The sequence below is a fragment of the Palaemon carinicauda genome, chromosome 11, assembly GCF_036898095.1.
Source record: "Palaemon carinicauda isolate YSFRI2023 chromosome 11, ASM3689809v2, whole genome shotgun sequence".
Taxonomy (NCBI): domain Eukaryota; kingdom Metazoa; phylum Arthropoda; class Malacostraca; order Decapoda; family Palaemonidae; genus Palaemon; species Palaemon carinicauda.
Genome location: NC_090735.1, coordinates 88,836,100 through 88,855,764, shown reverse-complemented (window position 1 = coordinate 88,855,764; position 19,665 = coordinate 88,836,100). Strand labels below are relative to the sequence as shown.

Here is a 19,665-nt window from a genome sequence, read left to right as displayed (position 1 = left end):
GCAATTAAAAGACGTACAAATTATTCTATAAATAGATTTAGAAAATTTTGCCACCTAAAATAGAACCCTTCCAAAAACTAATAAAAAATGGAAAACTTCATAAGAATTTTGATTTTAGAATTTCAATTCATGAAAATGCTTAAACTTTCTCCGTGTAGTTAGTCAACTCATGTATTAGACACTTCCGCATCAGAGCAAAAATTTTGCAAAGCCGTCCACAGCCTTCTACGAAGAATATAATTCAAAGGGGTATGTCAACAATAACCGCTTACTATCGATATTCCAATATATATGAATTTTCAACTCTTTTCTCACACCTTTGAAACCTAGTACCCTCTTGTCTTTAATTTTAAGAAATAATTTCATAAAATTGCCATTACCCAAAATCAAGAAAAATCTATTTTGAATATACTTAATCTATCAAGCCTTTTCCAATGACAGATCTAAATTATACAGATCTAAACCATACTATATATATACAACAAAGCCTTTTAATCTTATATTACATACATATCAAAATCTCACAATATCAAAAAGATTTGGCTTTCTCACACAGGAATGTTCCTACAGTACCTTATAGGAAAAGCATATGTTTTAAGAATTAAACAAAATGTATAAATATAAAAAGAAATCTACAAAAGTTGAATTCAAAAATTACATTTATTACCCCATTCACAGCATACGTACTCAATCCTCCAAATAAATAGATATAATTCTAATAAATGAACAAATTCAAAAGCTCCATTTTGTGACAAAGAAGATGTTATTGGCAAGGAAAAAGAACTGTGACATATGGTCATTCACAATGAGGTTGTCTACTTCTTGTAATTTTTGCTGCAACCTTCCCAAACCTTTAATGAACTGCACTGAGCTGTAAGCCTAGTTGATACACATTTCTGAAAGTTGGAAGGTCCATGCAAACGTTTCATGCTTTTTATCTGCTTATATTTCCCCTTTTATTAGAAAAATATTACCAGGTAAATTTCTGTGAAAGGACATTTAAAATATGAGAATGGCTTAGGGATATGTGCAGCTACTGTACAACAAAATATGACTGTACTCTCCTAAAAAGCTGAAAGACAAATGCAATTTAGGATAAAACAAATGGTATAATGATATCTATTATTTACCTGAGGTAATGAATTAGTAAAATTATGAATTTATATTTATACCAATATAAGTTATATACAGTATATCACATTTTCAAACCTATGCCTGCAAAGATAGATTCAATTTTAGAAATCTTATTTTTTTTTCTGATTTACCAATTTTTGAGCAAGTTAGATTTCAATTCCTGAAAAAATAACAATCTAAAACATGCAACTTGCGAATGAAAAACTGCTTAAGGTATGTACTGTGATTAATAGCTACATGTTAAGAAAAAAATTCAACATTGCACCAAAATCCAAAATTTCAAAACATAAAATAACAAACAAATTAGATGAAAGTAATTTTTCAGTAATGACCAGTTAAGTCTTCATGTTAAGGGTGGTAAAGCAAGACCAAACTTGGTTATTGAAATAATGTTCAGTCTGGCTGCGCCATACAGCACATCATTAGGAGAAGTGAAATACTGTATCAAGGAATAATAGTGATAAAGAGGTTTACAGTATATAAAAAAGTGAGAGAGAGAGAGAGAGAGAGAGAGAGAGAGAGAGAGAGAGAGAGAGAGTGTGTGTTAACCTCACCAGTACCTAGAACTCTTAGAGCTCAACATCCACTACCTATAAGACTAAAAGAATAATTCCTAAAGCTTAGAAAATCATCTTCATAAAGTTAATGATTGTATTTTTTCAATGCAGGCAATTTTTTTTATAAAAAAAAAAAAAAAAAAAACACTAATATCTAGTTCAGTGAGTATATATGAATGTTCCATTTGTACAAATAATTACAATGAATAGTCAAACTACTTCCAAAATAATTATACATACTGAGAGAGGCTATTTTTCGACCCTCGTGATCAGAGGAGTTCATTTTTTTTAGGAAAGTTTAACACCCACTACACATAAAAGTATGTATTTAAAAATTATATACAGTGTCTGCAAATTAAGTGTAAGGAAGGATGTGAAAAAAGCTGCATTCAAAACCCACATCACTTGCATATAAAGTACAATTAAAGTGCAAAAGCTGAAAAAGCCACTGGCAGTGACATATTTCACTGTTCAGAATAAGCGCATGAACCTCCACTCACATTGGCAATTTTCAAATTTTTCCATTTTTCATGCTTTTATATATATAAAAATGTCCTTAAGCAGCTAACACTTTTCTAAAGAACACATTCAAGAATAGTAAATCATAAGAATTTCTTTAACTGTCTGATCATGTCCACACCATTATACTGCATAAGCAAGTCTTTATATCATTATTCACTGTAACATAGTGTGTTAGTAAGATCATTAAAGCACAATTAATTTATTCTAAACATCATACGTGGGTGCGGTGTCATCTTTCCCTCTGGTTTTATGTCTTACGACACTATGATCGGTAGGTTGAGAAGTATCCACTGTCGCAGATCCATCAATTGTTACCACAGTAGGAGATGGTTGTTTGACTGTGACATTATCTTCATGGTTGCCACTAATATTTATAACGGGTTGTCCAGGAGATGCACGAGTGTACACAGTTTCCTCATCTTCTTCTTCAATGTTGCCTTGACTTTCAGCTGGTATATTTATCTCTGCACTGACAGTTGTCATCTATATGAAAGAATCGTGTTAAGATTTTACAAAAGAAAATTCTTGCTGCTCAAAATACAAAACCTTTTTTCTACATACAAATTACATCCTTCTTATGGTACAGATACATATCAAGTGTGTTACAATCATGGACAGCAAATAATAATACTTGCTTTAAAATTAATGGTACAGTGCAGACAAAATGAAGAGTAAAGATAAATCTTAAAACAGTAAAATAAAACTCAAGGTTTATCAAGGAAAAAATTATGTTACTATTAAATGATTATTTTGACCTCCAAAAAGAATTATCTTTATCCTGTCCTATTATAAAACTTACAAAACCCGTTATAACAAACACTACGCCGAAAGTCTACTGGGATCCTTGTTATAGGAGTGAAAAAAAAAAGAAAAAAAGCAAGGATCCAAGTCAAATAACTAGACAAAAATTTTGCTGAAGCACTCAAACTAGAGGATCTTTAAATATGAAATATAGCATTTGCTAATTATCATTAAAATAATGATGCAAATATAGTGGTTAGTGATTATCAGCCCAACAGGCAACCATTAAACCTTTCCCGTTACCATTGGTGAACAAGTATGGTATATTTTTTCTAACATGAAATTTTGAGGGAATAGGAGTAAAATAAAAAAATCAGTTATAAAAGGTCACCAAGACAATAATAATCTTCCCAATACCTCATCAATATTATCAGGATGTGGGTAACTGACATGAAATGCATGAAATTATTATTATAGCATTATCAAATACTGTATTTTACTTCCATTTCATAGCTGGCCTCAATACATGAAGTGGATAAGATAAAGTGGTATGCAATGAAAACAAAGAATATATATGGACTAATTTCCAAATTTCTGTATCAAAATGAATATAATGACCGACTATGGACACTTGGACAAGATTAAAAACAAATGTAAGAAAAATACATCCGAACTCATATAGCAAAATAATAAGGAACATATCTATGCTAAAAACACACAAAATTGGCCTTATAATTCATATCTAACAGCTTAGTAAAGTACTGAGCAACTCATTATGTAAATAAGGACAGAAAAGAGAACCTACAAAGTTTTATTACCGAGAATAATGAATTATTAAAGTAATTTGTATTTTTCCTAGGAATACAAACCCCAGTCCTTCAAAATACGGATACCAGTATGTCTTCAGCAGGGCTGGAAGGGCTATTGAATGATTTACAAGGTAGTTGGTTAATGACAGGTGGCACGAGGGGGAGGCACGTTCACCCACCTGTCACAGAATAGCCCCTTTTGTCTTTAGACCCTGGACTGAGAGGGGTGGTTGAAGTGGGAACTTTAATATCATGGACTCAGGTTTGTATAGCTATGAAAAATACAAATTACTTTAAAAATTTATTTTTTACTATGAGTATATAAACCTTTGTCCTTTAAAATAGGGAGGAAGTCCCCTAGTACCAAACTGGAAGATTCTTTTCTTTCTTAAACATGTCATCCTTCTTGGTACCATATGGGAGTAGAGAAATTCACTCCAACAAACTCCTAACAGCTAATCATAAGAATGTTGAAACTGTTAGGGCCTCGGCCAGTACTGACTTGAAAGGAAGCCAATATTAGGATATATAAAACCTATCTCACTAACAGGGAGATGGAGTTAGCAGTGTCAAATCAAGTACATCAAGAGAAATGTTTGGCAAGACACTGAGCCATCCTCCCCCTTATCAGACCGGAGGAGTTGCTTCCTAACAGACAGTCTGCAAGAAAGGTACATTATTCCATTGCATAACTCGCCAACATCAGACATCCAACCACAGTATACCAGTTCCGACTGCTGCATCCACTTAAGAGGGGAACAAGAAAGAGGTAGAAGAGCCACTTATTCTACTTTTCCTTGAGACTTTCTGAATGCATTACCTTAGATGAGATGTATACTAAGTCAAATTCAGGATTCACAGTAGAGAGGGGCAAAGGTGGTCTGATTCATTCAGACTGGAAGACTACTGATATTGCTAGGTTTGCGAGTTCTTCCTTGATATAGTAGAGGTATGCACTAACCAAAGTTGTATCTACTTGCAAGTACTGTAACCTCAACAAGCTTGAAGGAACAGTATCTGGACACTTCCTTCTTGTTCCTACTAGGAATAATATTATGGCTGTGATACTTCCATGTGAGGAGTCACATCCTCCTCAACTCCGTGTCAACTTACACATGGAGATAGAATCTAGAAGGTTCCAAACTGGTGTTTGAGCCTGACTGGTACTGGTTCTTTGTAACAAAGTCTGAGATGATGAAGGCCATAGAACCCCCATTCCTTAAAAGTTTGACATCATATCTAGCCCAAGACTCCCCTATTGTCTTCCAAATGCAGAGAAGAGAAACAGTCTTGAGGAAAAGATGCCCAACTCAGATTAGCAGTAGGTGCATCCACCACTGCCCAGAGAATGACAACCACCCCACCCTGGGACCAAAGTTCCAGTATAGGTAAGACTGCTTGAAGCTTTCTTTGAGAATGGAATGATTTACTGAGGAGAAGGAATCCATACAAAACCGAGGAGCCTCTTTTTTTTCCAATTCTCTTGACAAAGCATTGAAGAAAGAGTGTCTTGAAGGAAAAACCATATAATGACCCCTTTAAGTTAGCAAGAGATGTGGGTGTCATGCTCTAAGGATAAAGACCATTCCATACTGAGAAGTCGAAGGGTAGGCAAGATAGCTTGAAGCTCTCCTGGAGCACGAAATGTTCCCCCAAGGAGGGATTGAAATGCTACTGAGGAGCTTCTTTGTCAGAGGCAGGCGCCGACTGATCTGCTTCAAAGTGCTCAGGTCTGAAAGATATATTCCTTATAATTTCCACTGTAGAGAGCATCTCTCTTGGGACTCAGCTCAGAGGTAGCAGAACACGACACCACTGGACTTCAGGTCACCCAATGAGTGGCCCCCCCCCCCAAAAAAAAGGAGTCCAGGGAGGTTAGCAAACACATTCCACACTACTACCTGGATGGTGCACGTATTCAATCACTGAATGGACTTCTATCGCCTGCTGACAGAAGTACTGTATCTGGAGGAGAGGGTGGCTTCAAAGGTAGCGTATATCCTACGCATACCTGGCCTATGGTGCAGGTGACTGGTGCATTTGGGACTGTTTACCTATAACTAGTGCCACAGCAGTAGCAGTCATACCAGACTCAAACTCTGCAAGAGGGGAACCAAAGGAGTCAGTCAGTAGGATATTTCTGATAATCCTTCCTGACATAGAGCAGCTCACATCAAATCCAAAGATAAAACAGTTATATTGAGCTCACAACTGTTCAATGAACCGCGAGGGTACCAGTCGAAGAATGAGAGCCAAACCTCCCTCAGGAAGAAGGAGAGTAGCTTTTTAAGGACTAGAGCATTCCTCCCATGTCATGACAGGAATGATGAAAGTAGGAGTAATGCTCACCCTCACCTGTGTGTGTTTTAAAAGGATTGGATGTCTCAAAAACTCTTTAGTCCATCCGGGGAGAGACTAATTGCAATTTGGGAAAGCCATTTACTTTAAGCATTTAGAGTGTGCTTATGATCTTGTCTAACCTATTCTTAAACTCATTTACAGTGTTATTGTTTACTACATTCACTGGAAGTCTATTCCGAATACTGTATTTGCTATTTTGTACGTTAAAAAATGCTACATTGAGTAGTGTTGTATTATTTCAATTCCAGTTGTATTCGTTACCTCTGGACTAATTTGTGGTAAATGTGAAAAGATTGTTGTTATCTACATTTTTTCTTCCTTTAAGAATTTTGAATGCCTCTATTAACTGTGCCCTTAGTCGTTGAGTTTGTAGATCAATTAAGTTCAAACATTCCATCCCTTGTCTATATCCAAATTGCCTTGCTGTTGTAATTATTCTGGTGGCCCTAGCTTGTACTGCTCCCAGTCTATCTATATCCTTCTAAATACTTGGAGCCCTGAATTGGACACCGTATTGTAGATGGGGTCTTACTAGTGATGTGTACAGCTGAGGTACAGTGTCTTTGTTTCTGTATTTGACTGGTCTCTTTATGTAACCTATTACTTTTTTCTTTGTTTTCCAGCTTTTATGCTCTGTTTGGTGAACTTCAAATTGTTGCTGATAATAATACGGAGATCTTCCTCGTGGTCCACACTTTCTATTTCATTACCTAGCAGTGAGTAATCTGATTGTGGGTGACTATAACCTATGTGCATGACTTTGCATTTCCCACAGTTGAAAGGCATTTGCCAATTTCTGTACCATTCTCCTAGCTTCATTAAACCCTCTCTTAAGGCTTTTACGTCTTCTGAGCTCGCAGCATTTATGCCTAGTTTCGTATCGTTGGCAAATTTGGCCATTCTACTAGTTAACCCTAAATCTATGTCATTACTGTCTATCAGAAATAGCAATGGGCCAAGGACGATCCTTGAGGAACTCCACTTCTAACAGCTGCCCACTCTGAAGCTTCTTCATTGATTACAACTCTCTGTTTTCTTAGTTTGTTAGCTAATCTTCGATCCATTCAGCTAGCTTGTCAGTAATGCCTAGTGCTCTAATTTTTACTATTAATTTTTTGAGGAACTTTGTCAAAAGACTTTTGAAAGTTTAAGTACAGTATATGATGTCTATTGCCCTGCTTTTGTCATAAATGCTAAACATGTGGAAAAATTCCAAAAGATTTGTCACACAATCTCTTTTGTCTAAATCCATGTTGGCTGTCTATCAGAAGATTATTTTTTTTCTATCTGTTCTACTACTGAATCTACTATAATTGATTTGAATATTTAGCAAGGCACTGAAGTCAGACACAAGTATTTAGCTGCCAGGTTCTTCATTTGGTCCCTTCTTGTAGATTGGACGAAATTGTCTAGTTTCCATCTTTGTGGTAGTTTTCTTTCGTTGGCTGTCTTTCAGAACACTTTGTAAAAGTGTAGGATTATCTCTCCTTCTAGTTCTATAATCTCTCGTGGATGAATATCATCTGGACCTGGTGCCTTAGACTTACCGAGTCCTTTTATTTTATTTTTGACATCATCCATCATAGATGTAATTCTATTTAATGGTTTTGGCCCTTCATATCTGATAGCTGGTTCAGGGAGGGCCGTTGATTCTTCCCTAGTGAATACGGCTGTGAAATATGCATTCATCAGTTCGGCTTTTCCCAAATAATTTGTTATAAAATTTCCCACCGAGTCTCTTCATGAGCTAATGTTGTTTTTGACTGGCTTTCTACTGATTACATATGAAAAAATTCTTCTGAGTTTTGTTTACTAGCACATACCACTTTTCTCTTCACTGATCTTGGCATTTCTAACTAGTTTGTCTACTTTTCGGCTTTACTTCATGTGCACTGAAATTTCATGAATTGAAGGCTGTGGACAAATGGATTTATGTGTCCTGTCTCTGACTCTTGTTGCATTGGCTATTTCTCTGGTGAACCCCTTAGGTTGTGCCGTTCCATTTGTTTTGTTGTACTCTAAATTCTTGAGAGAGAGAGAGAGAGAGAGAGAGAGAGAGAGAGAGAGAGAGAGAGAGAGAATGTGTGTGTTACAAGGAGTTATAAGAATTTACAAGGATTTTGGATGTCTCAAAGTCCTTTTAGTCTATCTGCAGAGACTCCATTTGTCCTTTGGTAGTGATTTAGTTTAAGTATTAAGAGAGTTCTTATGATCTTGTTCAACTTATTCATGAACTAGTTTACTGTGTTACTATTTACTACATCCCCTAGAACTAAATTCTTGGTGTTCGTTGAGAGAGAGAGAGAGAGAGAGAGAGAGAGAGAGAGAGAGAGAGAGAAAATGTGTGTTACAAGGATTTTGGATGTCTCAAAGACCTTTTAGTCTATCTGCAAAGACTCCATTTGTCCTTTGGTAGAGTAATTTAGTTTAAGCATTTACACAGTTCTTATGATCTTGTTCAACTTATTCTTGAACTCGTTTACCGTGTTACTATTTACTACATCCATTGGAAGTCTATTTCAGGTATTTGCTATTTTGTACATGAAGGAATTATGAGAGAGAGAGAGAGAGAGAGAGAGAGAGAGAGAGAGAGAGAGAGAGAGAGAGAGAGACTATCTTTTTTACCGGACAGTGAATGTGTGCATTTTCTTTCAGCGTACTAATCAGATTTATCATTTCATTTAGCATAAATTGATTGTTTTTTTAATCATTATTTCTTGTATCTTGTATCTAAATTATAAATTCAAGGTTTGGATATAATAACGAATAAATATGAAATAAATTTGCATAAACAGAGGGTAGTCATGCAATGACTGCCTACAACATAGCAGTCAAAGGAAATTCTGCATTTGACTGTTAACTGGATTACAGTCAAACTTTATATAAGAGTGGTAAATACAGTAACCAAATTTGCAGAGTTATTTAATACAAAAAAAAAATCATAATTATTGTTTCATTAACTGTTTGTCTTATGGTAATTTGATTTTTTCAGTGTCAAGGGTATGTTATTAGTAGATCCTTTCAGTCTCTTAAGGGTAAAAAAAAAAAAAAACTTCCCAAAACAATATAGAAATAGCCAGACCCTGCTATGAAAGCCCCACTGCTTGATACATTGTGTGGTAAATATATTTACTGATACCCTTTTATTAGTTAGTAACTGAGAGATGGTAGGGAAATAACTTGATACATTTGTTTTTCAACATCAAGTGAAGTTTACATAAATATTAAACTTGTAATCTACTGCGAGTGAATCAATTAGTCATATAATCTCCAACACTACATTCCATTCACTTATGCAGAATGTGAGGAGGTAAAACCTTTTAATTAAAAATGATGGTTTCACGGATCACTGTCGAGATTGCTTGTTCCTTTCAAAGTCCAACTAAGTGCCAACGACCGATGTCACGAGGCTTGGTGGACCTTGGGAAGGGTTCACTCTCCACCAAGTACGCCTTAAGGATAGTCTCCCGGAGCCAGAAGAAGATCATGTTCTTCGGGACCGCCCTCTTCACTTTCCCCATAGTTACGAACAGACTCTCGATAGCCGGACAGAGGGCGGATGTCCTTGAGAGATATATCCACACCACCCTCACCAGGTACAACAGCAAGTCCTCCAGGTCATTTATCCTGGGGATGGCGGGGATGGAAAACTCTTTGAACCGCAGGTCGGCTACCGCCAAGGTCTATGTCTTCGTCACGGAGGAGGGGATGAACTGGAAAACCAGCTTTTTCCATCCATGTGAGTGGGAGACATCCGCGAGAGAGCCCATGGAGCTTGCCTACCTTTTGGATGAGGCCAGGGTGAGAGGGAGCCTGTCCTCAGGGTAAGCTCCCTGTCCGTAATTTGCCGCAGAGGCTCGAATGGAGGCTTCTTCAGGGCATCAAGGACCTTGATGACATCCCATGTGGGGGCCTTGAGGGCCCTGGGGTGGGCATGCCTGCTCCAACCCCTTCATCAGCATTGAGAGCTGCTTGGAGGAACCTAGGTTCAACCCCTTGAGGAAAACGATCTGACCCACAGCCGCCCAGAATCCCTTCACTCCCGGAATTGGCATGCCCTGAACGAGGTGTAGATTGACCAGGAAGTCCACGATGACTAGGATTGAGGCGTTTGGGGGCTCTATGCTCTCCTTGGAGCACCATCTGCCGAAGGTCGTCCACTTTGCCTAGTATATAGCTCTCGAGGATTGTCTGAGGTTACCCGTCATCTGAGCAGCTGTCCTTCTGGAGTACCCCTCCCTTCTTAGCAAAACGCCGAATAGTCTCCACGCACGGAAGGAGAGGTTTGGGAGGCCTTCTTGGAACGTGTCCTCCAGAGCTGCTATTGGGTCTTGCACTGGAGAACAAAAGACTGGCATATTTGCATTCATCCTCGTTGTGAAGAGGTCCAGACAGGAACAGCACCACTTTCCTATCACTGTCTTTGCAACTTCTGGATGTAGGGAACACTGCCACCAACACCTGCCCCCTTCTGCTGAGGCCACCTACGATGAAATTCCTCTTCCCCGGAATGTATTTGGCCATCAGGGAAATGGCGTTGTCCTCAGCCCCAGACAATATCTCCATCAACAGTCGTGAATCCAACGGTGGCATTGCCGCTCATCAGGGCCGCTTTTTTCCCCACTATTTTAATAGTTTACCCATTTGAGGAGGGCCCTCCGCACTGCCAGAAGTTTGGCTCGTTTACGTGAAGGGCCTTTTCCTCCAGGGGCCACAGTCCTGCAGCTCTTTGGTCTGGAAGATGAGCTCCCTATCCGTCCATGGATGCTTCCGTGAAGAGGAGGATCTCCGGACGAGAATCCAGTAGTGAGACCCCTGCTAGGGTGTTCCTCGAGTCTAAGGAACACTGTAAAGCTTCCTTGGTTGACTGGGGGGGGGGGTTGTTTCACTGGCGGATATCTAGCTGCTAGGGTCTGCACTTCCTTCAGGTTCCACTGGGCCGGTGGCAGCATCAGTCTTCCTTTGGGGACAAGTTTCCCCAGGGGCACCAGGTGCCCCACTAGCCTTTGTCACTCCTTCAGAGATGCCAGTTCTCCCTTGATGAGAAGCTTCGTTATTTCTTTTAACCTCACAATCCAATGGAGACAAAGAAGTCCCCGAAACACTGGATACTGTCGAACACGCCTAAGAAGGACGAGACTCACTACCCTTTCACGAAGAGACCTGTCCTCTTCGACTTCTTTCGTAGATTAGCACTGAACATCCAAACCCTTCCTTGAGGGTGCACACGTGTCTCTCGAGGAACACGCACGACCACGGCAAGAAGTACACAAAACATGAGGATCGACCTCCACGTGTGAAAGGGAACTGCACACAACTTACCATTAACACCTGCAGATTCCACTTAGTGAATGTTCCCGTTTACAACTGGAAAACAACGTTGCACAAGCACAGATTCCATATCAGGAGATTGTAGTAAACATTGACCAACTCCAGTAACACATACTACGAGCACAAAGGAAAAAAACTCCAGCAATCGCGAGAGAAGCTGGCACGCTGACGACCAGAGGAAGAATGGTTGATGGCAATCTGGAAAAGTCGACTAAGGCGTCCCTCTAGGGCATGCTGGGAAACAAGAGAGGTCGGGGTTGTGCACATGGAGAGGGGGGTTAGGAGAGTATAGGCCTGTTGGGGGGGGACTGGTCGGAGAGAGCGCGCTCCACAGGTTATCCTATCTATTGGTCTGTGGGAAGTATTTGTGTTGGAACAAAGAATGTTTAAGGTAACTTGCTGATATGAAGAAGTCTCTCTCTCTCTCTCAATATTATTCATCAATTTTGATTTTATAGGCAGGTAAACAATACTGAGTAATTTTAATCTTCAATTACCAGTCAGATTCTGTTGACACCAGTCCCTGAAATTATTCTTTAACAAAGTATTGTCCTAAACTTACAATACTGTACATGTATTTGGAAAAAATAAATTTTTACTAGCAATACAAATATACTGTACTATAATCCCCCCCATTTTAATAATTTTGAGTAAATCATATGTAAAAAGGGAAAAATTTTATTTTCATTAGTAAAATAAATTTTTGAATATACTTACCCGATGATCATATAGCTGTCAGCTCTGCTGCCCGACAGAAAAACCTACGGGCGGAATACGCCAGCGATCGCTATACAGGTGGGGGTGTACATCAACAGCGCCATCTGTCGAGAAGGTACTCAAGTACTCTATGTCAACACAGAACCAATTTTCTCCTCGGTCCACTGGGTCTCTATTGGGGAGGAAGGGTGGGTCCTTTAATTTATGATCATCGGGTAAGTATATTCAAAAATTTATTTTACTAATGAAAATAACATTTTTCAATATTAAACTTACCCGATGATCATATAGCTGATTCACACCCAGGGGGGTGGGTAGAGACCAGCATATATGTTAACCTTAAGAGCTAAGTATTCCGTATTTCATTTTAGCAGTTATTCAAAATAACAAACATAAAATTAATAAGTACCTGGTAAGGAAGTCGACTTGAACAATTACTCTGCTTTTTAAGTACGTCTTCCTTACTGAGCCTCGCGATCCTCACAGGATGCTGAGCGACTCCTAGGAGCTGAAGTATGAAGGGCTGCAACCCATACTAAAGGACCTCATCACAACCTCTAATCTAGGCGCTTCTCAAGAAAGAATTTGACCACCCGCCAAATCAACCAGGATGCGAAAGGCTTCTTAGCCTTCCGGACAACCCAAAAAACAACAATAAAAAGCATTTCAAGAGAAAGATTAAAAAAGGTTATGAGATTATGGGAATGTAGTGGCTGAGCCCTCACCCACTACTGCACTCGCTGCTACGAATGGTCCCAGGGTGTAGCAGTTCTCGTAAAGAGACTGGACATCTTTAAGGTAAAATGATGCGAACACTGACTTGCTTCTCCAATAGGTTGCATCCATTACACTCTGCAGAGATCTGTTTTGTTTGAAGGCCACTGAAGTTGCGACAGCTCTAACTTCATGTGTCCTTACCTTCAGCAAAGCATGGTCCTCCTCATTCAGATGGGAATGAGCTTCTCGAATTAAAAGTCTGATATAATAAGAAACTGCATTCTTCGACATTGGTAAAGAAGGTTTCTTAATGGCACACCATAAAGCTTCTGATTGTCCACGTAATGGCTTAGTCCGTTTCAAATAGTACTTAAGAGCTCTTACTGGGCACAGTACTCTTTCTTGTTCATTTCCAACCAAACTAGCAAGGCTTGGAATTTCGAACGATTTGGGCCAAGGACGAGAAGGAAGTTCGTTTTTGGCTAAAGAACCAAGCTGTAAGGAACATGTAGCCGTTTCAGATGTAAATCCAATGTTCCTGCTGAAGGCGTGTATCTCACTGACTCTTTTAGCTGTTGCTAAGCAGACGAGGAAAAGAGTTTTCAAAGTGAGATCTTTAAAAGAGGCTGATTGAAGTGGCTCGAACCTTGATGACATAAGGAATCTTAGTACCACGTCTAAGTTCCAACCTGGTGTGGCCAACCGACGCTCCTTCGTGGTCTCAAAAGACTTAAGGAGGTCCTGTAGATCTTTGTTGTTGGACAGATCTAAGCCTCTGTGACGGAAGACTGCTGCCAACATGCTTCTGTAACCCTTGATCGTGGGAGCTGAAAGGGATCTTTCCTTCCTTAGGTATAACAGGAAGTCAGCTATCTGAGTTACAGAGGTACTGGTTGAGGATACTGATTTGGACTTGCACCAACTTCGGAAGACTTCCCACTTCGACTGGTAGACTTTGAGAGTGGATGTCCTCCTAGCTCTAGCAATCGCTCTGGCTGCCTCCTTCGAAAAGCCTCTAGCTCTCGAGTGTCTTTCGATAGTCTGAAGGCAGTCAGACGAAGAGCGTGGAGGCTTGGGTGTACCTTCTTTACATGCGGCTGACGCAGAAGGTCCACTCTTAGAGGAAGTGTTCTGGGAACGTCTACTAGCCATTGCAGTACCTCGGTGAACCATTCTCTCGCGGGCCAGAGGGGAGCAACCAACGTCAACCTTGTCCCTTCGTGAGAGGCGAACTTCTGCAGTACTCTGTTGACAATCTTGAACGGGGGGAACGCATAAAGGTCTAGATGGGACCAATCCAGAAGAAAGGCATCTATGTGAACAGCTGCTGGGTCCGGAATCGGTGAACAATAATTTGGGAGCCTCTTGGTCATCGAGGTTGCAAACAGATCTATGGTGGGTTGGCCCCACAATGCCCATAGTTTGTTGCATACATTCTTGTGAAGGGTCCACTCTGTTGGGATGATTTGACCCTTCCGGCTGAGGCGGTCTGCCATGACATTCATGTCGCCTTGAATGAACCTCGTTACAAGGGATATGTTTCGATCTCTTGACCAGGTGAGGAGGTCCCTTGCGATCTCGTACAACTTCATCGAATGAGTCCCTCCTTGCTTGGAGATGTACGCCAGTGCTGTGGTGTTGTCGGAGTTCACCTCCACCACCTTGCCTAGAAGGAGGGACTTGAAGCTTCTCAAGGCCAGATGAACTGCCAGTAGCTCCTTGCAGTTGATGTGTAACTCGCTTTGAACCGCATTCCACGTGCCCGAGCATTCCCGACCGTCCAACGTCGCACCCCAGCCCGTGTCCGATGCGTCCGAGAAGAGAAGGTGGTCGGGGGTCTGAACAGCCAGTGGCAGACCCTCCCTGAGGAGAATGTTGTTCTTCCACCAAGTCAGTGACGACTTCATCTTCTCGGAAATAGGAACCGAGACCGCTTCTAGCGTCTTGTCCTTTCTCCAGTGAGCAGTTAAGTGAAATTGAAGGGGGTGAAGGTGAAGTCTCCCTAACGCGATGAACTGGTCCAGTGATGAAAGCGTCCCTATCAGACTCATCCACTGTCTGACAGAACACCGGTCCTTCTTCAGCATGGACTGGATGCATTCTTGGGCTTGATTGATTCTGGGGGCCGACAGAAAAGCCCGAAAAGCTTGACTCTGAATCTCCATTCCTAGGTAAACTATAGTTTGGGATGGGACGAGTTGGGACTTTTCTATATTGACCAGGAGACCCAATTCCTTGGTCAGATCTAGAGTCCACTGTAGATTCTCCAGACAGCGACGACTTGACGCAGCTCTTAAAAACCAGTCGTCCAAATAGAGGGAGGCTCTGATGTTTGCTAAATGCAGGAATTTGGCAATATTCCTCATCAGTTTGGTAAAAACTAGAAGTGCCGTGCTTAGGCCAAAGCACAGGGCTTGGAACTGGTAGATGACCTTCCCGAAAACGAACCTTAGAAAAGGTTGGGAATCTGGGTGGATGGGGACGTGAAAGTACGTGTCCTTTAGGTCTAACGAGACCATCCAGTCTTCCTTTCTGACCGATGCTAGAACCGACTTTGTCGTCTCCATGGTGAACGTCTGCTTTGTGACAAAGACATTCAGAGAACTGACGTCTAGCACCGGTCTCCACCCTCCTGTCTTCTTTGGCACTAAGAAGAGGCGGTTGGAGAAGCCCGGGGATTGATGGTGCCGGACTATGACTACCGCTCCCTTTTGTAGTAAGAGAGACACCTCTTGCTGTAAAGCTAGCCTCTTTTCCTCCTCTCTGTACCTGGGAGAGAGGTTGAAGGGAGTCGTTGCTAGAGGGGGCTTGCGAAAGAATGGAATCTTGTACCCCTCTCTGAGTAACTTCACAGACTGTACGTCTGCGCCCCTGTTCTCCCAGGCCTGCCAGTAGTTCTTGAGCCTGGCTCCCACTGCTGTCTGAAGAGGATGGCAGTCAGACTCTGCCTCTAGAGGACTTGGAACCCTTCTTCTTGCTCCCACGTTGACTTCCGGCACGAGCACCTCCTCTGCTGGAGGCTCTGCCACGAAAGGGCGGGATGAACCTTGAAGCTGGCGTGTCCATCCTAGGTCTAGGTACGGAGGGCAAAGGGGTGACTTTGCGTGCGGATGACGCCACCAGGTCATGGGTGTCTTTCTGGATCAAGGAGGCAGCAATCTCCTTGATCAACTCTTCAGGGAAGAGACACTTAGAGAGTGGAGCAAACATCAGCTCCGACTTTTGACATGGGGTGACTCCAGCTGATAAGAAGGAGCAAAGGTGATCTCGCTTCTTGAGTACCCCAGACACGAAAGAAGCCGCAAGCTCACTAGAACCATCCCGAATGGCTTTGTCCATGCAGGACATGATGAGCATGGAAGTTTCCTTATCCGAAGGGGAGGTCTTCCTGCTCAATGCTCCCAAACACCAGTCCAGGAAGTTAAAGACCTCGAAAGCGCGGAAAACTCCTTTCATAAGATGGTCCATGTCCGAAGGGGTCCAGCAAATCTTGGAGCGTCTCATAGCCAGCCTGCGGGGAGAGTCTACTAGACTTGAGAAGTCGCCCTGGGCAGAGGCAGGAACTCCCAAGCCGAGAACTTCTCCCGTGGCATACCAGACGCTAGATCTGGAAGCAAGCTTGACCGGGGGAAACATGAAGGATGTCTTTCCCAACTGCTTCTTAGACTGCAACCACTCTCCCAGTACCCTTAAAGCTCTCTTGGACGAGCGAGCGAGTACGAGCTTCGTAAAGGCAGGAGCTGCTGATTGCATGCCTAAAGCGAACTCAGAGGGAGGTGAGCGTGGTGCTGCAGACACAAACTGGTCTGGATACAAATCCTTAAAGAGCGCAAGCACTTTCCTAAAGTCTAAGGAGGGAAGCGTGGTCTTGGGTTCTTCGATGTCCGAGTGTTGGTCGTAAAGATGTGCAGCTTCGTCATCATCAGAGATACCATCGTCTGAATGTTGAGGAGGAAGAGGCAACGGAGTGGGCTGGACGGCTGAGTCCGGCAGCACGGGTGCATGCGTGGCTGCACTGGACCCAACATCATGCCACTGTTGGTCAGTCTGAGAACTGGCAACAACCAAAGCTGAGTGGGTGCGCAAAGAGTCTACTCCCGACTGTGGAAGGATAGCGGAGACCACCGTGGGTTGCGGAGGCTGACGCACCGCGTCAAAACACGGCAGCCTAACTCCACCCTCCTGTTGTTGTGGTAGCTCACGCACGGCAACGGAGTGCTCCGTGCGTCTGTGAGCGTCAGCATGCGTCTGGCAGGGTCGACTGCGCATGGGTGGAGGAGCTCTCACAGCCGGAGTGTGGGAGCAGGCAGCCGCAGCGTCTGCTGGGCGCACAACCGTGGCAGGTTGTAGGCAAACGGGTGCATCGTCAACCTTCTCCGCAGTCGGAGTGTGGGAGCAGGCAGCCTCAGCGTGAGCTGGGCGCACAACCGTGGCAGGTTGTAGGCTAACGGGTGCAGCGTCAACCTTCTCCGCACGAAACTCCTGCATAACCGCAGCTAACTGAGTCTGCATAGACTGCAGTAAAGACCACTTAGGGTCTACAAAAGCGGCAACAGACGGAGCTACTGTCCGTTGTGACTGAGGGTCTAAAACAGCGGGTGCGGCAACAGACGGAGTTACTGCCTGTTGTGGTACCACCTTGCCTCTCTTGGGAGGTGTGCAGTCGTCGGATGACTGCAGCGAGTCCGAACTGACCCAGTGGCTACACCTGGGACGTTGGACTAGCTCGGAAGGGACCTTACGTTTAAGAGGCCGTGAGACCTTGGTCCAGCGTTTCTGTCTAGAAACCTCTTCCGCAGACGAGGAATAAATGGGCTCACTCGTCTTCTTGTGGGTGGGACGATCTCGGTAAGATACGTCCGAAACCACGGAGGGTACGTCTGTACGCTGATTAAAGCCTGTCGAACCCTTTGGTCGTACGACATTGCTTCTCCCCTGGGCTTGGGAGCTTGCAAGAGGTCCCGGACTGGGAGGACGACAGGCACGAACAGACGCACCCTCATGCGTAACACTGACACTTTTCACTGCACTGACACTCACTTCACTTCCCACTGCACTTTTACCTTTCAACTCTCTGACGTCAGCCATGAGTTGATTGCGGTCATTCGCCAATGACTCGACTCTCTCACCTAGAGCCTGAATGGCACGCATCATATCTGCCATTGAAGGTTGATGAGAGCTAGCAGGGGGGTCGGGTGCAACCACTACAGGGGAAGGAATAGGTTGAGGGGCATGGGGAGAGGAAAAATCAATTGAGCGAGACGAACTCCTCCTGATCCTATCCTTCTCTAGCCTACGTGCATATTTCAGGAATTCTTGAAACCCGAATTCCGAAAGCCCAGCGCATTCCTCACATCGATCTTCCAATTGACAGGCTTTACCCCTACAATTGGAACAAACGGTGTGCGGATCGATAGAGGCCTTCGGAAGACGCCTTGAACAGTCCCTAGCGCTACATTTCCTGTACTTGGGGACTTGAGAAGGGTCAAACATCTTGAATTAGTCAAAGGGGGGAATTCAAAATCTATCCAAGTCGTCAACAATTAATCCAAATCCAAAAAAGAATGCAAGGAAGTATTGAAGATAACTTCTGCACAGCGATAGCTAATAACTAGAGAGAATACTTCACCAAATAACGTGAAAATCAATCCAGAAAAACAAGAGCGTATTCAGTAGGTCTTGCCGGTGACACGACAGAGAGAAAATTGGTTCTGTGTTGACATAGAGTACTTGAGTACCTACTCGACAGATGGCGCTGTTGATGTACACCCCCACATGTATAGCGATCGCTGGCGTATTCCGCCCGTAGGTTTTTCTGTCGGGCAGCAGAGCTGACAGCTATATGATCATCGGGTAAGTTTAATATTGAAAAAATGTGGTTGGATAAGAGAATTTGTAAAATCTTTCTAAGCTTCAGTAAATGAAGAGCGATACCCAATTGACTTCTATAAATGGAACCTATATCTTTATTATACAGCACTTCTAAAACTGAGAATGTTTAAGAAATGATATATCGTTATGCTTAAAAAGCAAACTGATTATAAGGAAGCCAAACAGAGTAACAAGCTATGTAATATATTTGTTCACAACTCAAAACATTTACTTGATAAGTAAAAATTATAGTTATATCATGATAGAGAATATCCGTTATGTATATTTATGAAAATACACAATCTTCTACAGACTACCAGTGTGCAAAGTATTATGAACAAGCGTAAATCACATGACCTTTTAGAAGGAAAAGCATAGCAAACAAGCAGATAAAACCAAAGACCAATCACCTTAACAAATATTTAGCACTTGAGAAAAAAAAAAATTATTGCATAACTCAAAGAATGCAAGCCTATCAAACACACAAACACATCTGGATATTGAAAAGTCAAATGAAAGAAGCCATACAAATGAAAAAAGCAGATAAAAAGGCCAAAGTACTGTAACGCAAGTATTTTCTTACAGTATACTATACTGTACTTTAACATGTACCTTAGCAAACAATTTTCTAGAATTCAATACAAAAAAAAGCACGACAAATACCAGGCAAAATAATAAGTTATGTGGTTAATTATTTAAATAAAGAAATAAACTTTGATTATAATAAAAATATGATATAATGATAGAAATGTGAAATATTTCATAATTCATGTAACAACGAAATATTATGGTGTTCCTCTACAGTGCCAATCATTTTTAAGAAGCAAACAAAATATTCAAAATACTCCTATAAACCTGAAATATTCAAGTCCTAAAAGTATAATGATATTTTAACCTGGTAACAG

General features: G+C 41.9%; 1 protein-coding gene across 3 annotated transcripts in view; it reads right to left on the bottom strand.

The window, feature by feature from the left end:
- Positions 1 to 306: 306 nt before the first annotated feature.
- Positions 307 to 19,665, bottom strand: part of Tmem63 (transmembrane protein 63) — a 187,041-nt gene continuing 167,682 nt past the window's right edge. For 2 of the 3 annotated variants that reach the window (XM_068383170.1, XM_068383171.1), the window contains one exon: positions 307 to 2,696. In XM_068383170.1, the coding sequence (XP_068239271.1) occupies positions 2,418 to 2,696 (279 nt within the window). In that variant the 3' untranslated portion in view covers positions 307 to 2,417. The remainder of the gene's footprint in view (positions 2,697 to 19,665) is intronic. The other variant, XM_068383172.1, reaches the window with a different exon arrangement.